Here is a 22,355-nt window from a genome sequence, read left to right as displayed (position 1 = left end):
GGTCCAGTAGTTCTACACTTTTATCACCAGGCGGCGTTAGTAATGTTAGTATACATTCCATACTATTGAGTGTCTGAGCTGTCAAATTATCTTTGATTAGTTTAATTATTGCTTTTTATAACGTTTTCTTATGATTGTTTTTATATTGTATCATGGATATTACTAGCATAGACATCTGAAACGTCTCGAAAGAGAAAAACTAACAAAACCAAGCAACGTTTTTACCAAATAACGGTTACTTTCATGATTGTTCAGCAATGCAAGAAAAACAATCTTTTCAGACGCGCCAGAGGATTGGATAGGGTGGTATTGGATGCAATAAGGAAAATTCTGGGCCCTTCATTCTAAAATCTAAAGAGACCGGAGAAAAAGATTTTTTTAATGTCAAATATAGGTTAAAACTTTGGCAATTTTTCCCAATCTCTTTCTTTACACATATTTTTCCCTGTTTTTTCTTTTTCTTTTTCTTTCGACCATGTCCGATCCTGATAGGATCATAAGGGCCTCCACAGAGTGAAGGTTTTGTATTAACAGATTTTATTTTTACGAGAAATGGATGTCAGCCACTTGCTCAACCTATTAGGTCTATACTCTGACTCATACACAAATTGAAAAACAATATGTGTACTTGCCAGACCCAGGATTCGAACCTGGGACCCTCGACACTATAGACCGGCGCTCAAGCCACGCGGCCATCGTGGGTGTTCCCTGTTTTAGTGCTTGATAATTTTCTTTTGATAATAGTTATTTCCATTGTTTATAATTACTTTAAACATATTATTATGTAATATGATTTATCCTCATTTTTTGCGTGACATGATCGCTGTGGACTTTCTTTCGTCAATAAGGAGGTTCACGGATACATTCCTGAAAAATTTTATCTCCTTTCCTCTCATCTCATGTGGCACCACAAATGAAAAATTGCATCAGGATTCCACAAACCGTGTTATTACTGAGGACTTGAAACCGGTACGCCCTCTCGCTGCAGCAGGGATATCGTCCGATGGGAAGACACGTAGGCCTGGCCGGCTCCAGAGTAAAGAACTGGGGCACGTCAGCGTGGTAACAGCACCATTCCATCTGAAACGTGCACATTTAATTGGTGGCCCATTACTAATACGACACTGTCTCTCGGAAGGGAGAAGAGGGAGCTGAGGGTATTTGCTGAAATCGTCTTATTGCGTTTTTCAATAAAAAAAAATGGTGTATAAGTTACAGCATGGCCCCCACATCCTGAAGCGGGCCCCCAGGCTAGGATCTTTGGCGGGCCCCCCTACCTATCGCTAAATATAACGGTAGTGTGACGCTCTACAGTAGCGTTTTCCAAATGGTGTACGCGGTAAAATTAATGTGTGTATTTAATGTTTTATTATGTATTTCAGTATATCCATTTGAATTACCTATAGAGTTCTCGAGTATTGATAAACAATTAAAAATTGTATTGTACAGCCCCATAAATTTTAATATTAATATTATTTGAGGAGAATAGCGCCTAGCGACTTTTTTTTACAATTAAAGTAAATTTGTGATGTGTGTTTATCTCACTTATCTGGTCGACTCGCCTCACTTCGCCGGGCCCCCAGGCTAGAGCCCTGTCAGCCCCCCCCCCTTGTGGGGGCCATGAGTTACAGCGTATTTGCTAATAAAATATCTGTAATATTGTAATTTCACCGACAAACACTGCTGACGTGTTGAAAGAACTGACACCAACTTCGATCTCATCTTCACAGAAAAATCTGTGAGTGATTAAAAAAATAAATGCAGAGAGTCAGTCTCTCTCTACCTGCAGTCTGGAATGCCCTATCTCTTTACACTCTGATGGCAGGTCTTTACCACCTTGTCTGCATCCAGAAATTTCTTAGAATTTCGTCAGAGCTTGACAAATTATTTTGCCAGACCACATTATTATTATTACTTATTACTATTTAAAAATCTATGTATTTTATAAAATCTTTTAGACTAAATACATTGTTTTTTTATGTTATGCCTCCTAGTTAACCCTGCTCATATTGGTATGAGTCATCTCGACAACGATTCCGGCATCTTTAGGAGTCGGGAGTAGATTTCTCTAACGGATTAATGTCAATACAATGGCTCCGAACTTTTTTGTGCCAAGACTCCATTTTGTAAGAGCCAAGTAATTTGCAATCTGCAACATTTTACCATGATCACTGGTTTGGGAACAACGTTTTTATTAGTTTTAGGAAGGCCGCTAAATACTATCAAGATGGTTTATTCATCAAAGCAGACCCGGGATGTTTTCAGAAGACCACCTTGAAGCACCCCGTAAAGGCGTATGCTCCGCGCAGGAAGAGGACAAATACCCAGTGGCGCACCCAGGGGGGGGGGCAAGTGGCCTTGCCCCCCCCCAAAAACATTGAAATTGAAAGCCAATAGATTAGACAAATAAAAACACGGCAAAAAATGATTCAAAATTCTCCAGCACCCTCTTTAGAAAAATTTCTTAGATTTTAATTTCTAACACAAAAATTTTTAGAAACTCAATCTCTAATAGAAATGTCAAAAAATTCTCGGTGTCCACCCGAATTCCGGAGTGGTTTACACCAGTGGCGCACCCAGAGGGGGGCAAGGGGCCCTGGCACCCTCCAAACATGAAAATTATCAGAATGATTTTAAACATTGACATCGAAAGCCAATAAAACACGGCAAAAAAATGATTTGTAATAATTCTTCAGCACCCTTTTTAGAAAAATTTCTTAGATTTTAATTTCTAGCACAAAAATTTCGAAACACTAATTTCAGGTTTTTTTAGAAACCCAATACCTAAGGGAACTGTCAAAAAATTCTCGGTGTCCACCCGAATTTTGGAGTGGTATAGGTCATGGCTGGGGAGGGCTGACAGGGCTCTAGCCTGGGGGCCCGGCGTGTTGGGTTGACCAGATAAGTGAGATAAACACACATCATAAATTAGCTTTAATAGTAAAAAAAAGTCTATTACACTTAATGGCCATGAACATTTTCAATTACTTATATAATTGTGCAATATATTTTTTGATTATTATGTCTCGATACTCGACAGCTCCATTATTAAAGTAGATGTATTAAAAATCGCCAATAATTCACTGTATAAGTACCGTTAATTTGAACTAAAACACAATTTGAAAAAAGTTAATGTAGTGTTTCACACTGCATTTAATCTTAGCGGTAGGTAGGGGGCCCGACAAATATCCTAGCCTGAGGGCCCGTTTCAGGATGTGGGGACCATGGTATAGGTACACCGAGTGCAATGGACAAAAGACCGATAAACGAGAAATTAGGCTGTGAAGAAGAAAAAGAGTCTATGGGACTAATTTACATTCTCCTCCTTGCCCCCCCCCCAATATTAAATCCTGGGTGCGCCACTGCAAATACCAATAGTAGATCATTGGACTTCTTAAATGTTAACCAGACACTCAGTACGGCCGAGATATAATAGCAGAGATGTAAAAAGAGAAAATTAAAAAATCACTCACTTGATAAACGGGAAAATAGTTATCGCATGTGCTGCATTTAAGGAAATGACACTCCCCCCACAGCCTCCAGTAGACTTTGCGCCAGGATTTCATCTCCGTGTGCAGGCTGCTTATGTATTCGCTCAAATTCCAAGTTAGGTCCCTGAAAACATCATTGGTAATAAAGATAATCAATGGCTTGACAGTTTTTAAATAATACCTAGGTGTCTAGGTACTCCTTTTTGGTTGCAAAATCATTTATTATTATTTAATCAAAATAATTACCATCATTTACGTTAGGACTAATGCGGATGATCAGGAGAAGTAAAACAGTGTGTAGCAGTGTTGCCATCTTTTCAAATTGGAATTATAGTACAGAGCCTTCAAAATTATAGTATTTTGGGAAAAAATATAGTATGCGTTGTCGTGTGTTGAAAACATGGTCCCCACAAGGGGATGACTGACAGGGCTCTAGCCTGGGGGCCCGGGCTCAGGAGGGGCCCGGCGAGGCCAGTCGTCCAGATAAGTGAGATAAACAACAAAACACAAATTTGCTTTAATAGTAAAAAAATATTATTAATTTATTTCTATTTTCCTTCAATAATGTTATTACTTAAAATTATATGGTTATACGAAAAATGTTTAATAATTGTGTATCGACACCGTTTGAAAAATGCTACTGAGGAACATCACACTGCTTTTATCCTTAGAGATAGGTAGGGGGCCTTCAAAGATCCCTGCATTGGGGCCCGGTTCAGGATGTGGAGGGCCATGTAAAAATGTATAGGTTTTTTGTTTCTCAGAAAAAAAATAACAGAGAATTTGATAAACTCCGAGACCCCTTTTTATTTAGGTACCTCTTCCGACCAAAAATGCTTAGGTACCTACTTCTAGAAATTTCATTGTAAATCAAAGTCAAGGATTTTTTTTTACGTTTTTCGAGCATTTTTTTCCAAGTTCTCCAAATCTTCTTATATTGCAAAATTATTTAATACTTTGCACAAATTTATCGAACGAAAATATCTAAATTTTAGTACTTTTTACATACTTACAAAGTACAAAAAAGTACAAATACTATAATTGTAGTACGGTTGGCAACACTTGTGTGTAGTAGCTACGAGCGTCACAAAGTCACAAGAGAGTAGTACAGAGCCTCCAAAATTATAGTATTTGGAGAAAAAATATAGTACGCGTTGTCATTTTTGTTGAAAATGTACCTATCGGTTTTTTGCTTCTCAGAAAAAAAAAATATAACAGAATTTGAGAAATTTCAATATAGTACCTACTATCTACCTATATTATATTTCGTGACAATGAATGTTCATTCTTTCGTCTCGGCGATTCAGTCGCAGGTATATCCGAAACATTTCTTAAAGCGATATGAAATATACTTAGAAATCCCATCTTCTAGAATCTAGAATCTAGAATCTCGAACATAGGTTGGTACCATAGAGGTATTAAATAAAAAAAGGGGCAAGCAATCGGCTTTCTCATACAACTGAATGAAGCAGGCGAAAAATAGCCGACAACTTATGAGAAGTAGCAACGCGATAAAAAAATGCAGGGCATCACGGAGGATTTACTTTGGTCATTATAACGTACCCATATAATTAATAATGTTAACGTTAATTTTGCCGCAAATCGATTACCAGCCTGCCTCACCATACTTTTTTATATAACCAGCCTAGGTACTTCACCATACTTTCATATAACCTGCCGCCCCTAAGTTGGTACATATTCCACTTCCACAAGATTTTTTTGTGAATCATTAAGTAGGTACCTACCTACCTAATTCATGGCTCCCACATCCTGAAGCGGGCCCCAAGGCTATGATCTATGTCGGGGCCCCCTACCTATCGCCAAGGTTAACGGCAGTGTGACGCTCTACAGTGGCGTTTTTCAAATGGCGTTCACGGTAAAATTAAGGGTATTATTTAATATATTTTTAATACTTACATATCATTGCTTACAACCACTTGAATTATGGAGTTAATAATTATTATCGTGTACCTAATGACACAATTAAAAATTCAATCGCACAATCACATATACTAAAATATAATCATTATTAAAGGAAAATACCGCCGCAGGCGACTTTTTTTTACTATTAGAGTAAATTTGTGATGTGTGTTTATCTGACTTATTTGGTCGCCTCGTCGCGCCGGGCCCCCAGACTTGAGCCCTGTCAGCCCCCCCCCCTTTGGAGGCCATGACCCAATTAGTAAATATTTTTTTAAGTTCCGATGCCCCTACTAATTTGGATCCCTAAACTATAGCCCCTTTAGCCTAATGGTAAATCTGAACCTAATTCCGAAGCAGAGGTAGGTTTTATAACTTTGCACTTTTCTTTTTAAAACATGTCCGATACTAATAAGATCATAATATGGGCCCCCACAGAGTGGAGGTTTTGATATCAACAGATTTTGTTTTTACGAGAAATGGATGTCAACCACTTGCTCAACCTTTTAGGTAGGTACCTACCTAGATACTCTGACTCATACACAAAATTGAAAAACAACATGTAGGTATACTTGCCAGACCCAGGATTCGAACCTGGGACACACGACGCTATAGTCCGACGCTTAAGCCGCGCGGCCATCAAGGGTGTTTTTACTACACTGATAAGCCTCTTTGACTGATTATCTTGTATAAAATTAGATCAAATCGTCACTGTTCTGGCAGAAGACACTAATTCGAAAAAATGACATATTGAGTTAGTTATACCAATATGTTCCTTATCTCAAACATTACCGTCTGGAAACCTTCTTAATAAATAAACAGTCTTTATTTTAAAGTCATCCTTTTTACAATTACTTAATAAACTCACATGATAGACCATTATTTCAATCATTTTAACAATTTCAAAGTCAAATTACTCAAAACTAGTATTCTCCAGTTAGTGTGTTCTGCCAGAACAGAGACGAAATGATATTCACTTGAAGAAAATAAACAGATAATAATTATATCTAAAAAATATATGTAGGTAAATCATTTTCACCCTAGAGCGGAAGTGCCAAGTTATGAAGTTATGATGAAGTAGCAACTCTAGTGGGCTAATGCTTGTAACTTTATCATATCATTATAATCAAATCACTGATCACAGGGTCAAACCAATGACATTTGGGTCAAACACATAAAAATCGTGTGCAGCGTACGCTAATAATTAAGTATACCTACTGGAGAATAGATTCATATTACATTTCCTAAAATATTAAATCAATCACTTTTATCAGACTACATATCAATAAGTAGGTACTGTATTATTTATTATGGGCTATGGTATTTTTACAATCCAGCATGCGAAACAAAAGAATATATTATACTTAATAAAAATAATGTCCAACAGCATGCTTCAAACAAAAAACACTCTGGAAGGAACAATCGGTGCATTCCAATTATTAAAATAATCAAACAGGAATCAAATTACGAGATTACAGTAGCATACATTTTAGCAGGTTTGATCGAATTATAAAAACAATCTGCAATATAGGTAGGTATTGTATTCTTAGTTCAATGAAAACAAATTTAAATAAGTATGACTGACAAAATGTGCATTATTTTCGTGAAATTTCCACGCTGTATCTTATACTGTTATTATGGTTTGGTCTAGAGCAGAGGAGGGAAAACTGCGGCCCGCGGGCCGCATGTGGCCCGCCGGGTATTTTTTTGCGGCCCGCCATCATTAATTGTACTTCTGATTATGAATAACTTTTTTTATAATTTTTTAAAAAATATTGACAATAGATTAAAATTTGAAGAATTTGTTGTTTCGTAAATGTATTATCTCAGTACGTCTTCCTTGCGTCTCGTCTCACACTATGTACCTAACCACTATTTTCTACGTTGAACATCGATTTCAATAGATATTGATAGTGTACCGACAGAGCTACAACTTGAGATTATTGATCTGCAGTGTGATACTGATTTAAGAGAATTGCATCGTCGTGAAGAAATCTCCAAATTTTACAATGTCATTAATTCAGACAAATTCGACCAACTTAAAGATTATGCAAGAAAAATTTTCGTTATTTTTGGATCAATTTATATATGTGAACAAACATTTTCGATCATGAACCTCGATAAAAATTCTTTACGATCAAATATCTCTGATGGCCATTTACAAGCAGTTTTGAGAATATCAACAACAAAATTAACACCTGAATTTAAAAAAATGTACAACAGTTTCATTCTTCTCACTAATTTTTTTGAAATGTTTATTTTTCGTGATAATAAATAGTAAAATGGTATTTTACTTGCGGCCCGCCGCTCATTTTGAATTCTTGAATTTGGCCCTCCATCCAAAAAGTTTGCCCCCTCCCTGGTCTAGAGTCTAGACACTACTTATGTCGGATCTCTACGGCCTACCTCCACCCTTCTCCACCGGAGCGGGCGAAAGTAAATGAAATCTAAATTTTAGCTAAAGCCTAATCAAGTGGAATAGAGTATATTCTGCTATGACAAGCCACACGCAAAGAGCACGTGACGTAACAGTGTCAGCGGATGCAACGCTGTGGCGTAGAGACTCGACGTAGAAATAAAATTGGTCTATAAGCAAGTGATAAGTGGCCAAATGGAACATTTAATATTCCGATTTTTATGACCTCATACTTTTGCCGAATCAGTTAATAAAAATAAAAAACTTAAACTAGATTAGTCGTAATAATATGTGGCATACTATCCAATCTGCATACCTACCCTCCAGAGAAAATATGGTAAGTATTATAGTTTGCACCGAATAACTTAGGGCCGCATGTGGCCCGCCGGGTATTTTTTTGCGGCCCGTCATCATTAAGAATAACATTTTTATAATTTTTTTTAAAATATTGACAATAGATTAAAATTTGATGAATTTGTTGTTTCGTAAATGTATTATCTCAGCACGTCTTCCTTGCGTCTCGTCTCACACTATGTAACCACTATTTTCTACGTTGAACATCGTGACACATTTAAATACTTTTAACTCCGCGTTGCAAAGAAAAAAATATGTGCCCATGATATGATAAAAAGTTTGAATGGATTTCAATTAAAACTCAAGTTATTCCTTCGACAAATGTCGAATAACAACGTGGACCATTTTCCATTTCCCTGAATGACGATTTTTCATAAAGATTTGGTGACTTCCGAAAAATTGAGACAAGTTTAACAATAGTGCGCGATCCATTTTCAATAGATATTGATAGTGTACCGACAGAGCTACAACTTGAGATTATTGATCGCAGCGCTCAATATGGAAAATTTTACGAACCGGAGCGCTCAATAATTTTACGAAAATATCAACTAAGGTGAGTTAGGGTAAGTGCGTCTACGGGGTAAGAGCGTCTATAGTCAATAACTTTTTAGTGTTTTAAATATAAGTTGTGACATCTGTGGGTATCTATTACACATGTAAATACACACACACCATCTAAAGATGGCAGTATAATAGCATTGTTTAAGGTCAGTATGACATTTCAAATATTGTCAGTTATTTGAAGTCAACGGCCGAGATCGACACGTTTTTTTAATCGATCTGTATCTCGACAATCTTTCGTCCTTATTCGTCCTCCATTATACCATACTACATTAATTGTAAAAGTGATTTATAAAAATAAGGGTGTTATTTTTTATTATATGAAATATCTAGCTCAGACGGTCTAATTAATATTTCCACGAGACGGAGCGATAATTTTGTGGATTTTATGAACCAGAACAGCGCTCCGGTGCGTTCCGGTCCATTTCGAGCCCTGCATCGTCGTGAAGAAATCTCCAAATTTTACAATGTCCTTAATTCAGACAAATTCAACCAACTTAAAGATTATGCAAGAAAAATGTTCGTTATTTTTGGATCAACCTATATAAATGTGAACAAACATTTTCGATCATAAACCTCAATAAAAATTCTTTACGATCAAATATCTCCGATGCCCATTTCCAAGCAGTTTTGAAAATATCAACTACAAAATTAAAACCTGAATAATAAAAAAAAATGTTAAAAAATGTAAGTACAACAGTTTCATTCTTCTCATAGTTTTTTTTTGTAATGTTTATTTTTCGTGATAATAAATAGTGTATATTATCTAAAAATGGTATTTTACTTGCGGCCCGCCGCTCATTTTGAATTCTTGAAGTTGGCCCTCCATCCAAAAAATTTTCCCCCCCTCTGGTTTAAACTTTGCTTTTCCTTGTGATTTTAGTGCTTACATCTATTATTTTTGTATATTTTTCTGATTTGAAATACATAATGTTCAATATTATTTAATTTTTTTTTATATTATAAGTAAGTAATTACCAATCTATTCACTAACTAATTAAATAATTAAACGTAATAATTACAAGATAAAAAGAACTTTTTATATAACACGTTTTTAAAATTGTCTGTTGAATCATATAAACTTGACAATTCTGTGTATTAATAAATACTTTTTTGTGTACTTACTTGATAGAAATACTGAATAAATATTAAGTAGGTATAGAATACTGAAATGTCATTTTGACATTTTTATATTGATTTCCATAGTAACGCACGTATATATTAATAATTTAGTTACTAGGACCCCCTTAGTAACCAACAATAATAACTTTCCATACAAAACAGAATTAACTGAAAATTAATTCAATTCTGCTTGAAAATGGCTAAAAGTATTAAAAGAATGCATTGTCGTCGTGTTCTGATATATTCTAAAAGTTTCAAATGTCTAGCTAGTCGGGAAGTTAGTTAAAAATCTTCAATCGTCCAATACAAATCTTGGACAAACAAGAAAAAAAATGTACTGGACACACAATAAAAAATCTGTACCGGACAAACAAGAATACGAGCTAATAAAAACGTGGTAAAAAATATATAACAGTTGCATTGATATTATTTATTAAATTTTATCACGTTGAAGTTAACGATATTTAAAATAGTTACTGACAGAATGCATTAAGTCAGCGGTCACATTAAAATTACATTGTAACTTATCGACATCGAATCTTATGTTTTGCATGCCGAAAAGGTTATTCTAATCTATATTATGTAGAAAAAATATTTTTAAATCATAAAACAATCTACATATGAGAACGCTTTGAAAAAAAAATAAGTCCTTTTTGCGATTATATCAAAACTTGTTTTAATGACTTAATGCTTTTTGTCAGTATACCCTCGAATTAAAAAAAAAACCTTATTTTGTCCTTATGGATTTATTGTTTGAGTAATTGCGGATTTTTGAATATATTTAATATTATTAAGTATAATATATTAATATATTTAAGTAGTGAGGATTAGGCCCCACAGATTTCGGTACAAACTTAACTTATTATCGACAAAATTGGTTCTCGAGACACTCTTGCTCTGTAAATGCACGCGCTGATTCAATCAATTAAAGCACATACCTTGTATGAGAGCTCAGGATATTTCCCCAACGATCGATGCTCATGCTGGAAGGTAGGCAGGGAACTCTGTCGGCCGTCTGTCTTGGTAGGATTTTATTGCACCTGTAATTATTAAAGATGCATTATGTCAAATCGGATGCAATTGGAATCAAATAATACACTGCGTCGACGCACGTCAACTGCAATGCCGTGTGTCTGCAGCCTTAGGACGAAGATACAAATCGATGAAGACTGCGGTGCCACAACGCAGGCCTTGCTTGATTCCAAATGGATCTAAATGAAATGAAGCAAGAACTATCGTAATTCGCATAAATTGGATACCACGAATTTACTTTTATTAGATTTATATAAAGATTTTGGCATGCAAACTACCTACTCTACTTGGTGCCAAGTCAAAGGAAATTTGTGCCGGCTGAAAAAAAGTGTTATTGAAAATAATTCGTCTACCGCATCAGATATTGCTAATTCGAATTTGGCCGTGGCCTATGACACCATTTTACAAAAACCCTGGAAAATTCTTCGCGCAATGCGGTGGTCGGATTTCATACATATTTTACAAGGTAGGTACGTCGGTAGTTGGAATGTACCTATATTTATTTATTTCATTTTTTATCGTGGAAATCATTCAGTGCATCGGGCATCCACGTCCCTACACACGCCACCGCACGCCGGGATATTGCGGCATGAATGACGATTGTGATGATTTTGTTACATACTGAAAATAAAAATGTCGTAAAATGGATTTTAAATTAAACATCATCTGGCGCTCTTACTTGCTGCACTTGAAAATGGTGGCCAGCGATGAGTAGTGTCCCCGAAGAGTCTCGGAGACAGGCTCCCCCAGGGACATGATCATCTTGCAGAAGAGGCGCGATTGAATCTTGTCCTTACGATCCTTGATTGCTTCTAGTTCAGAGTTCGTGTACATAGCTCCCAGTCTGCAATCATTTTCGTAGGCACCTAATTACTTATATCCCTGTCTACATTCGAACATTCTTTCGTTCGCTAGATGAACGCATCGCAGTGCACACTAAAGCCTAGTACCAATGCACGTTCTTACTCGATGGTTTTGCTCGATCGAGCATGTGGACTTGGAACATTGCCGACTCAAGTAGAAAGCCGATACATTCACAACGACTGGTCTTACTTTTTCCGCCCCTCCCGTTGTTGTCTATGGATGACCTGTCATTGTTCTATAGAGTGCTCATACTGATGCATCTGTCATGATCACACAGGGAATGGTTTGATTTGGATATGTGAGTTACAGGATAAATAATACACTAGCATTAACACACCTTCTACAAATGTAATGCATATATCAATGCAACATATTTTTTGGAAATCGATGTTACCACCGGTTTTTGTGTGAAGGACTAGTCTGACTTTGACAGCTGATGAATAACAGGAATGTATATTATTTATAAATAACATTGATGGTTATTATTTATTTGATTTGAGAATTTTTTATAATTCAATTTGAAACGAGAAAGAGCGAATCAATATGTCAAACAATCTGGGATCTGATTTTGACAGCTGAACAGTGGACCACCGATTTTAGCAAAATTAATGAATTCAAGAATGAAAAAAAACCTAACCTAACAAATAATCCAGTATATCGGCTATTTTTTAAAAAAAATGTTTGCCGCTGGCTTCCTGTAATCCGACAAGAACCGAGTTTTATTTAGACATGAATTTTATCTCAGTACTATACGACCCAAAGAGGTTGGACGGTCTTTAAAATATACGACCATATATTTCAGATACATTCTCCGATACACGGCGAACTGGGACACGGGGGAATATTATATAATATGAGAGCAGCGAAGTGAAATACTCTGTGAAAGTTTTGAAAACAACGAAAAAATTACCCAAAGAATAGAAGATATGCCTTCGGCTAGAAAAACGATGAAAGACTCAATCTCAAGAACTCAATAATAATTGTATTTTTTTAACTTTTTCAATAGATTTCTTACAAGCTTTTTTTTCCTTATGAAAAACTGGTCGGTACGTCAGACAGTCGAAAAATAATATTTGGGAAATTTTGCGCACGCAAAGATTTTCGTCAAAAGAGTAGATGGATAATAATCGTCACTGTTCTGGGAGAAGACACTAATTCGAAAAAAATACATATTGAGTTAGTACCAAAATGTTCCTTATTTCAAACTTTACCGTCTGGAAACCTTCTTAATAAATAAACACTCTTTATTTTTAAGTCATCCTTTTTACGATTACTAAATAAACTCACATGATAGACCATTAATTAGTTCAAACTTTTTAACAACTTCAAAGTCATACTACTCAAAACTAGTATTCTCCAGTTAGTGTGCTCTGCCAGAACAGAGACGAATGTGGGATACCTTGTCAAAATCGTGTCGTTGAGGCACGCCAGGTTAGTATTAGTCTTGACAATATCACTCATGTGGCTATGACAGTACATCAGGCAGTCGTGAAGCAAAGGATCCATCTGACAAAAGACAAAAAATTACCTCAATCATTCAATTTTTTACAATATTATTGACTGATATTGTACCAGCAACTAGAACACGTATGGCATAGGTATGAATATTTTTTTAAGAAAACATAAGACATTTTGTTATTCTCTTTCCTGGGGTGAAGAGTACCTGTTGGAGGTAAATAGGCCATAGGCTACCGAAACAAAGTGCTATGGATATGGGTACCTCTTAACAGGACTTTAAGTTTAATATTATTTCATCTTTAGTATTTTACTGATACAATTTAAATTATATCAATAGGGGGCGGATTTATATGCTAATGCATGTTTTGTTAGGGTGTATGCACAGATGCACAGAAATCCGTTTTGAAAGACACAGAATCCAAAAATAAAATTTTATTGTGCATATAAATGGATATTTGAGACGTTAAGCATATTTGAGACGTTAGTGCATATTTCATAAATAAATGCATATTTTAGGGCTTTTGCATTTGTAATATTTTTTAAATTATTTTATCGAAATATAACTAAATTAGGTAGGTAGATAGTTTAGATGTACTTGCATTTTTAATGGCATCCCAGAAAATCAACTCGGGCACCTTTATTTAAATTTTGCCAAATCACCCTTGTGTGTTTGACGTTGAGAGGTCGTTTTCCGCATAGAAACAAAATACTGACAGATTTTCGGAAAAATTAAATGTCTAAACATACTGAAAAAAATATTTTAACTTAAAAAAACAGCAAAAATAATATTTAGGAATACCTAGTTAAGTGTGTCGTTTTTGTTTTTTTAAATGGTGTTTAGTTTACATTGCATATCTTATTCAATCATTTTTAGTTAAACAAACTTTTTGAAAATTGTAATTGATTAACTTTATATTGATTATTTCTGTTTTTTTGTTATTGTATTATATTGATTAGGATTAATAATTTGTTATTCGATTTTATATCAGTACTATTGGGTGAAGTGAGTATTTATAATTTTTTTCATAAAAATGTCAATTTTTAACTTCATATTTCTTCGGTTTTAGTGCATATTTTAATGATTTTAAGTGCATACCTGCATGCATATAATCATGTTTTTTGTTGCATATAAATCTGCTCCCTATATATCACCATGACTCTACACACATCACTGAAAAACATCAAGTGAATTTTATTACCTGACCCAGGATTCGAACTTAATGAAAACATATTATTCTTACAGTATTTATCAAGGTAGGCTCTCTAAATAATCGCATTTGGGTTAAGACACGGGACAACGTTAATGCCATTAGTCAAAACATGTCTTACATGATTCCAAATGTATTCAATTGTAATCAAGCAAGACCATTCCAATTGCCTACAATAATTCCAATTGAATTTATTTGGAAGCAAGTAAGGTCTGCTTTGACGCAAAAACATGTGTGTGTGTCGTGTGTATTACCCCCTTCACACAGATTGTTTTTTTGCAGTATGACGGTGTCATACACTTGTTTGGTGTTTTTGAATGTCAAATAATATAACCTTCTTAAATTACTATGCGAAACATTCAAGACTCGCCTGAAGAAAAGATGCAGACACCAGAATAGGAACGACATTACTGGGGTCGAGCAGGGGCCAGTCGGCGACGAGGATCGAGTCCTTCTTGACCCACCGCATGAGCCAGTCGAAGATCTGAATGTCGCAGTGCACAGAGATGTCCATCTCCTCCAGCTTCTGGCCGGACGTGACGTCCGCGAAGTAGCCCATCTTCGACACCAGCAGCTTCTGCGGGCAGCGGAAGTCTCTCTTCATCCCCTTCACCTCGTCGCACACGTGGATCTCCACTTCGCCACTGAAATGGATTGTCACAAACTACTGGCAAATGGAAATGGTGCCTCATTAAGACTAGGTATAACTTTTTTTCAAAGTCTTCTGATAGTTGATAGCAGTAGTGAAGCTGGGGAGGTAGGCTGTTAAGATCCGCCATGAACAGTGCGCATTAAACTTTGTTAGTCATACGTATTTGTTTTTATTGCACTAAGACTACAATTTACAAATGGTCTTGGTTAGTTTTTTATAAATTAATTAAACCCTGCCTCAACCAAACCATAATAGTTTTGGTATACTTTGGGCGATACTACAAAATTGTGCACACTTTTTCATTCATACTTATTTGTTGGATTAAGAAAACATAGGTAGGTATTACACATAGGTATTGTTGGTTCATTATTTTAAATTCATTAAGCCCTGCCTAAACTAAACTATAATAGATAACAAATATTATTCTATCTATAAAATATCCAAAGTTATGCATGATTTAATTGCATATTTTTAGATATTTTATAGATATAATATATGAGTATATTTTGTCTATTACAGATCACGACACTAAAGCGCAAGATGGAAGTATCGTGCGTAACTGGGATCATCTACTAGACACTGTTGTAGAGTTTTACAGCGCTCTATACAAAGATGACACTGACATCAACTCAGATCTTCCGGTGAACGGAGAATATGGAGATCCTCTTCCCGAGGTTACTACCACAGAGGTGGAATATGCTATAATGTGCATGAAGAGTGGGAAAGCCCCGGGAGAAGATGGGCTGACTATCGATGTTCTCAAACGGGCCGGGAGGACGGTGAGCGATGTGCTCGCACGTCTGTTCACGTCTTGTCTGCACGAAGAGAACATCCCAGAGTCATGGAAAAATGCCTCCATTATTATTCTCCATAAGAAAGGAGACACTGAAGATCTGAAAAACTATCGACCAATTAGTCTACTGCCAATTCTGTATAAGGTTTTCACGAAAATACTCTCAAACCGTCTCGAAACCGTTCTAGACGAGAACCAACCAAGAGAGCAAGCCGGATTCAGAAGAGGCTACAGTACTATGGATCATATACAGGTCGTCAGGGAAATCATAGAGCGCTACCAGGAATACAAACTGCCATTATATCTTGGTTTTATAGACTATGAAAAGGCGTTTGATTCCATCAAAAAATTCTCAATTATAGACGCCCTTAGCAACCAAGGAATTTCCAGACGCTATATAAACATATTGAACAGTATGTACAGTGATGCCACAGCATGCGTGAAACTCCACAAACGGTCGTGTAAATTTCCCATTAACAAAGGTGTCCGGCAAGGTGATACCATTTCACCTAAACTATTCACCGCTACTCTTGAGGACTTATTTAGGAAACTTGATTGGAAGGAAAAAGGTGTTCCAATTAATGGGGAGCACCTCAGTCACCTGCGCTTTGCATATGATATTGTTATACTCTCACAAGACCCGAAAGAACTCCAAGGTAGAATGCAAGAACTCGCGGATGTCAGTCAAACGGTCGGTCTAAAGATAAATGTCTCAAAGACAAAAGTGATAAGGAACTGTTTTTCGGACCCTGCGATTATCTGTATTTCTGGCACCCAACTCGAGCAAGTCAGCAGCTACGTATATCTCGGACAGCAGGTGTCCATAGACGGAAGCATGCACGATGAAATTGCTCGAAGAACAAAGCTGGGATGGAGTGCTTTCAGACGTCTGAATATTATCTTCAAGAGTGACCTACCATTATGTCTTAAGCGTAGGGTGTTCAACCAATGTGTGCTACCCGTGCTCACGTATGGCTGCGATACGTGGACCCTCAACACGAGAGATGTCCAAAGGCTAAGAGTCACACAGCGAGGCATGGAGAGGTGCATGTTGGGCATCACGCGAAAGGACCGTAAGAGGAACGAATGGGTTAGGAAGCAGACAAGAGTACGCGATGTAATAGACGTTGCCAAACAGCTGAAATGGAGATGGGCGGGGCACATTGCTCGCCGAAAGGACGGCCGCTGGACAAATGCCGTCATCCAGTGGTACCCAAGGGGTACGAAACGGCCACAGGGTCGCCCTAAAAGCCGCTGGATTGACGAACTGGTAAAGTTCGGCGGAAATACGTGGCAGCGAACGACACAGAACCGAGAGAGTTGGAGAAAGCTTGGGGAGGCCTTCATCCAGCAGTGGATTGACCCCGGCTGATGATGATGATATATTATGGCTTGGTTTCGCAGGAATTGAATTTTAAAAACTAACCAACATCATCTGTAAATTTAAGTCGTATTGCAATGAAAATAAATATGTATGACTGACAAAGTTTAGCGTGCACTATTTATGGCGGATTTTAAAAGCTTACCTCCACCCTTCGCTACTGGTTGATAGCTATGCGTTTAAAGATGAAGCGTTGTTTTATTAAACAGAAAAATATACTTCCACTTTATTCATTGGCGAACTACCATCAAGGGATGTTTCTGGTAAACGAAGTCCTGGCAGAAAAAGAACGTAAGAACGTGTTAAGAAACTCAGAGACTGGTTTGAACCCATTGCTCCATCCTGTTTAGAGCATAGACGACACCCAGGGAAAACATATGCGATGATTTTATAAGAAAGAGTAGGAAGACATTGGCCGCCTTTTCTCGAAATGAGAAAGTCTACATTAAGACGACGTCAGGAACTGTGGAATTTACGAGGGAAATTCAATTGAACGACAAAAATCGCCGCATGAGAACGCGGCATTAGGTTAGGTTAGATTGCGTGGATACGGACAGTCAGATTCATGGCCCCCACAAAGGAGGGGCTGACAGGGCTCTAGCCTGGGAGGCCGGGCTTGAGAGGGGCCCGGAGTAGCAGGTCAACCAATTAAGTGAGATAAACACACCATAAATTTATAAACTCTAATAGTAAAAAAAGTCGCCTGCAGCGCTATCTATAACATGGATAGAAATTTATTTTATAATTACTTTAGTGTGTTTCCTGACTAATAAAAATGACTATTTATCCAACATGGCGAAGGGTCACATGTAAACTAAAACAAAAGTGGTACTAATTCGTGTTGTGGCACCAGCGGTACTGGTGGGAGTATTGGAATGTGGCCCTTTCTACCACTCCCACTACCCCTCCCCCCACCCCCACGCACCATCTGGAACATTGGGCCCATTGACCGTAAAGTCTAGTTTGTAACCCCAAACTGTTTATTTGTAAGATCTTAAGTTTATTATTGTATTTCTTCTCATTAAAGTTTGATATTTACTAAAACGCGTTTTTTCGAATACATATATACTGTTTTCAACAGCAATTATCTCATAAATGGTCAGGTCAGAAAAAAACGTATTATATAAAAAAAATTAGGAAATTTAATATGCTTTAAAATTGTATATAACAATAGTTTTGCTACGACCGACCGTTTTTGAGATATAAGCGAAAAACCAAAAAAAAACCAAAATTTTGCGGTTTTTTGCCCGCCAAAAATTGTGCCGAAGTCATCCGAATTGGCAAACTCGTTTTTTTCTTACTCATTATCATTATATACAAGAAGGGAAAAAAATCTTCTACCCCACCTTTTGCAATTTTTTCGGTGTAATTTGACTGGACTAATAACAAAAATGAGCTTAATATAATACAAAACAATACGGACATTGACATACAAAACTATGTCAAGAGATCTTCACGTCCGCAATAAGATGTATGTAAGTATGACCAGCATCTTGTCATTTCATGAACATAACAGTTGGTTATTATTTTTGGTGAATACTTACTCTCCCTTGGGCATGGCTTTCTCTCCGCCAGTGGAAGACTTCCTGCGGCCAAGTTTGTCGCGCGATGGTATGCCGAGCTTCTCTTTGGATTCCCTCTCCGTCAGAAACCCTAAAACAGGAAATTAATAATAGATTAGTTTAAACATGCCAATTTCAAAATAAACCATTACGCACGGTAGCACGTTTTCTTGTTCAAACAGTGACGTCCCGTGGAGGTAGGCAGATTGAGCGTCACTCGGGGACGGCAGTTACTCGAAGGGCGGCAAATCGAAGAGAATCATTAGACATATATAGAAATCTGTACTAAAACTTAGTAATAACGGAAATATCTTTCCATTAAAAAGATCAGCTTACTGGGTAGAAACAAAATTTATTAATTAACATAAAAGGTTTAACAGGGCTGTATTTTTTTTTATTGGGTTTATAATGTCTAGCTTACTTTCGTCGTCCTTGAACGCCACGTTCTTGATGACTAGCAATGACACGTGCAGATTTGCGAATTATAGATACATACTTACCTAATTAATTTATCCAAATATTTTAGCCAGTCACTCACGAGTTTTCAAAGTTGTTAGATGTATTTTTTAATGTATCTAAAACCGTGGAAACTCGCAATATTGTCTATTGAAGTAGAGGTGACATTTAAATTAGATTTAGTGATATATATTTTATTAGTATTGTATCTTACACATTTTATTAGATATTTGAATCATGATAAGATGATAAAAATACTGTATAAAATGGGGGGGGGGGGGCATTTTGGCGCTTCCTAGGGGCGGCATTTTGTCTAGGGACGTCACTGGTTCAAATACTATCATTCATGTTAGTTCACCAATTTCCAGTCCAGGGTGGATTCTGACTAGTAATTTAACGCCCACACCGCAGGTAGGTACGTCAAATTAACGTTTTTTTTTTTTAATTACATACGGATAATTAGTTATAAAACGTTGATTTGTTGGAGCCCCCCAAAAAATTAACTCGTCGAAGCATGTATGTCGTGTCAGGCCATGGACGAGTTAATTCGCACGTTCTTATAAACGTCACAACTTCTGAATGTGTATATTTTCTAAACAATATTTATCATTTTAGTGTGAAAATATTCACGATAAACTCGAGAAACAATACCTCATGTTGATTTGGTAAGTTTTCACAAATATTTATCATTCTGTTCTTATTTCATATTTTTAATGGATTTATTTTATTCCAAAAATAGCCGGCTTACAAGTGTCCACCTAGTAAAAATTGGCTTGCAGTGAATAGCTAAATACCGATAGGAGTAAAGATATTTAGCGGATGCCTTCTTCCGGTAGTGGATGGTGTTATAATAAATAAACGCATTGCGCAAACAGCACCAGTATTTTGCGAGGGATTGAAATGGCAACCTCGTTTGATTTTACGATAATTATGATAATTATCGTAAAATGTAATGAGGTTGCCAGCAACTTGTTGCCAGTGTAGACACGGCATAATAGGTTGAGCGAGTGGCTGACATCCATTTCTCGTAAAACATAATCTGTTAACACAAAACCTCCACTCTGCAGCTATTTGATGTTATTAGGATCGGACATGGTCGAAAGAAAGTAGGGGGTTTCAGTGACGTCCCGTGGGGCTAGGCAGATAGAGCGTCGCTTGGGGGCGGCAGTTACTCGAAGGGCGGCAAATCGAGGAGAATCATTTGGTATATATGGAAATAGCTACCTAAACTGAGTACTTAATAACGAAAATATCTTTTCTTTAAAAATTCCGCTCACTGGTTGGAAACAAAATGTATTAATTAACATAAAAGGTTTAACAGGACTGTAATTTTTTGGCGGGTTCACGATGTCTAGTTTACTTCCATTGCCTTTCGACGTCATTCGTGACCAGAAACGACACGAGCACAGATGATAAAAAATATTGTATAAACAATGTGGCGGCATTATGGCGCTGCCCAGGGGCGGCATTTTGTCTGGGGACGTCACTGGAAGGTTTAGTTGTCGCAACGTCCGCAGTGAGGCCAATTGAGGACCACATAATATTAAAGTCGCACTGTACTGTCCAACAAGAAGATTTAGGCACAACTCGGAAGTCGCTGTCGTCAACTAAATAGAAGAAGCTTGTTCAGTTCACAGTTTTAACAGGTGGACAACTCGTCGCTAACCGGAAGGCGCTATAATCGAAGTGCGGTTAAAAATGGGAGGAGCTTGTTAGTTCACAGTTTTAACACGTAACCAAGAAGATCTTGTTCGACATTACATAGGTACATGCTTCATGATTACTTATTTAAAAATATGACTATAATATGTCTACCGCTGAAGCTGGCTGGTTTCTTGACATCGACACTGGTGGAGAAGGAGACTGGCTTCTTGATGATGGACTGATGACTGCTGCAAGTCTTGGCCAGCTTCGCGTGTCCCACCATGTACGGCAGTACCGAATCCAGTATTCCTTCATTGAGGACCTAGCACAAAAGATAAAATCATAATAATATGACATATTTAATTGAACATACATACATAATTTTGAAAATACATTATAACCTCTGAGAAAATATATTATAACCAATAGAAAAAATCTTTTTGAAAAAAGCAAGATATAGTAATAGAGTAATTAATAAAGTAAGAAAGGATCGAACCTGCATCTCTCGAGTATCGCACCCACGCACATAGATAACTTTGCTAAAGGCATGGCCCCCACAAGGGGGGGGTGACAGGGCTCTAGCCTGGGGGCCCGGGCTCAGAAGGGGCCCAACGTGGCGAGTCGACCAGATATATTAGATAAACACACACCACAAATTTGCTTAAATTGTAAAAAAGTCGCATGTGGCGCTATTTTACTTCGATTGTGTGATTATATTAAAATATATGGTTGTGTGATACAATTTTTCATTGTGTGTTGATACTCGGCAACTCCATATTTCAAATGGATGTATTAAAATACACCCTAATTTTACTGAATACACCATTTACAAAATACTACTGTAAAGCGTCACACCTACTTTACCCTTAGCGATAGATAGGGGGCCCGCCAAAGATCCTAGCCTAGGGGCCCGCTTCAGGACGTGGGGGCCATGGCTAAAGGAGTCATACATTTTAACTAATTGCTTTTAATATTCTCTGAAGCGATTTCCAAATTGAGCTACTATTGGCGATCGGCTTTTGTATTTTAAATCAAAGTAGGTATTACTTTAATGACTAACGGACGTTAAGGATCACTCCAAGATTCTTTGTTGAAACTTACTTGAACTTGCTAATAATTGTTAAATAACTATTTTGTTGCGATATGTAGTTGTGGTCGTTGTGGATACATATTTAATTGTTTATTTTGGACGCTATATTTGTCATATTTTTCAACTTGGAGATGTGAGGATATATAGCGAACGACCCTAGTAAAAATGTAACTCTTGGAAAAACAATATGAATAAATTATGAAATTTTTTTGAAAATAATCGAAAAAGCTTATTCCAGTATCTGCTAAACAGCTAAACTGTATGCCGCAAAAGGGCCGCGAAAGGAGAATTATATTCTTCTTTTATCTACATCTACATTTAGATTGTAGGTACTGTAAATCGGTGCGTAGC

The 22,355-nt window shown here is 36.9% G+C and overlaps 2 protein-coding genes across 2 annotated transcripts in view; one reads left to right on the top strand and one right to left on the bottom strand.

Moving 5' to 3' along the window:
- The window catches only part of Tbc1d22 (TBC1 domain family member 22), a 443,277-nt gene that overhangs the window by 30,704 nt on the left and 390,218 nt on the right, over positions 1-22,355 (top strand). The gene's annotated exons all lie outside the window — the stretch shown is intronic.
- Positions 1-22,355, bottom strand: part of LOC147069427 (uncharacterized) — a 42,682-nt gene that overhangs the window by 10,731 nt on the left and 9,596 nt on the right. Inside the window, exons 5-12 of the mRNA XM_085950724.1 lie at positions 21,086-21,236; positions 18,797-18,905; positions 14,797-15,070; positions 13,160-13,266; positions 11,576-11,740; positions 10,803-10,904; positions 3,474-3,615; positions 943-1,080 (exon numbers count right to left, since the gene is read on the bottom strand). Of these exons, the coding sequence (XP_085806850.1) occupies positions 943-1,080; positions 3,474-3,615; positions 10,803-10,904; positions 11,576-11,740; positions 13,160-13,266; positions 14,797-15,070; positions 18,797-18,905; positions 21,086-21,236 (1,188 nt within the window). The remainder of the gene's footprint in view (positions 1-942; positions 1,081-3,473; positions 3,616-10,802; positions 10,905-11,575; positions 11,741-13,159; positions 13,267-14,796; positions 15,071-18,796; positions 18,906-21,085; positions 21,237-22,355) is intronic.

The sequence above is a fragment of the Rhyacophila brunnea genome, unplaced genomic scaffold, assembly GCF_057557595.1.
Source record: "Rhyacophila brunnea isolate RB1 unplaced genomic scaffold, BYU_Rbru_1.0 scaffold_23, whole genome shotgun sequence".
In the NCBI taxonomy this organism is placed as follows: domain Eukaryota; kingdom Metazoa; phylum Arthropoda; class Insecta; order Trichoptera; family Rhyacophilidae; genus Rhyacophila; species Rhyacophila brunnea.
This window is presented reverse-complemented; position numbering and strand designations above follow the sequence as displayed.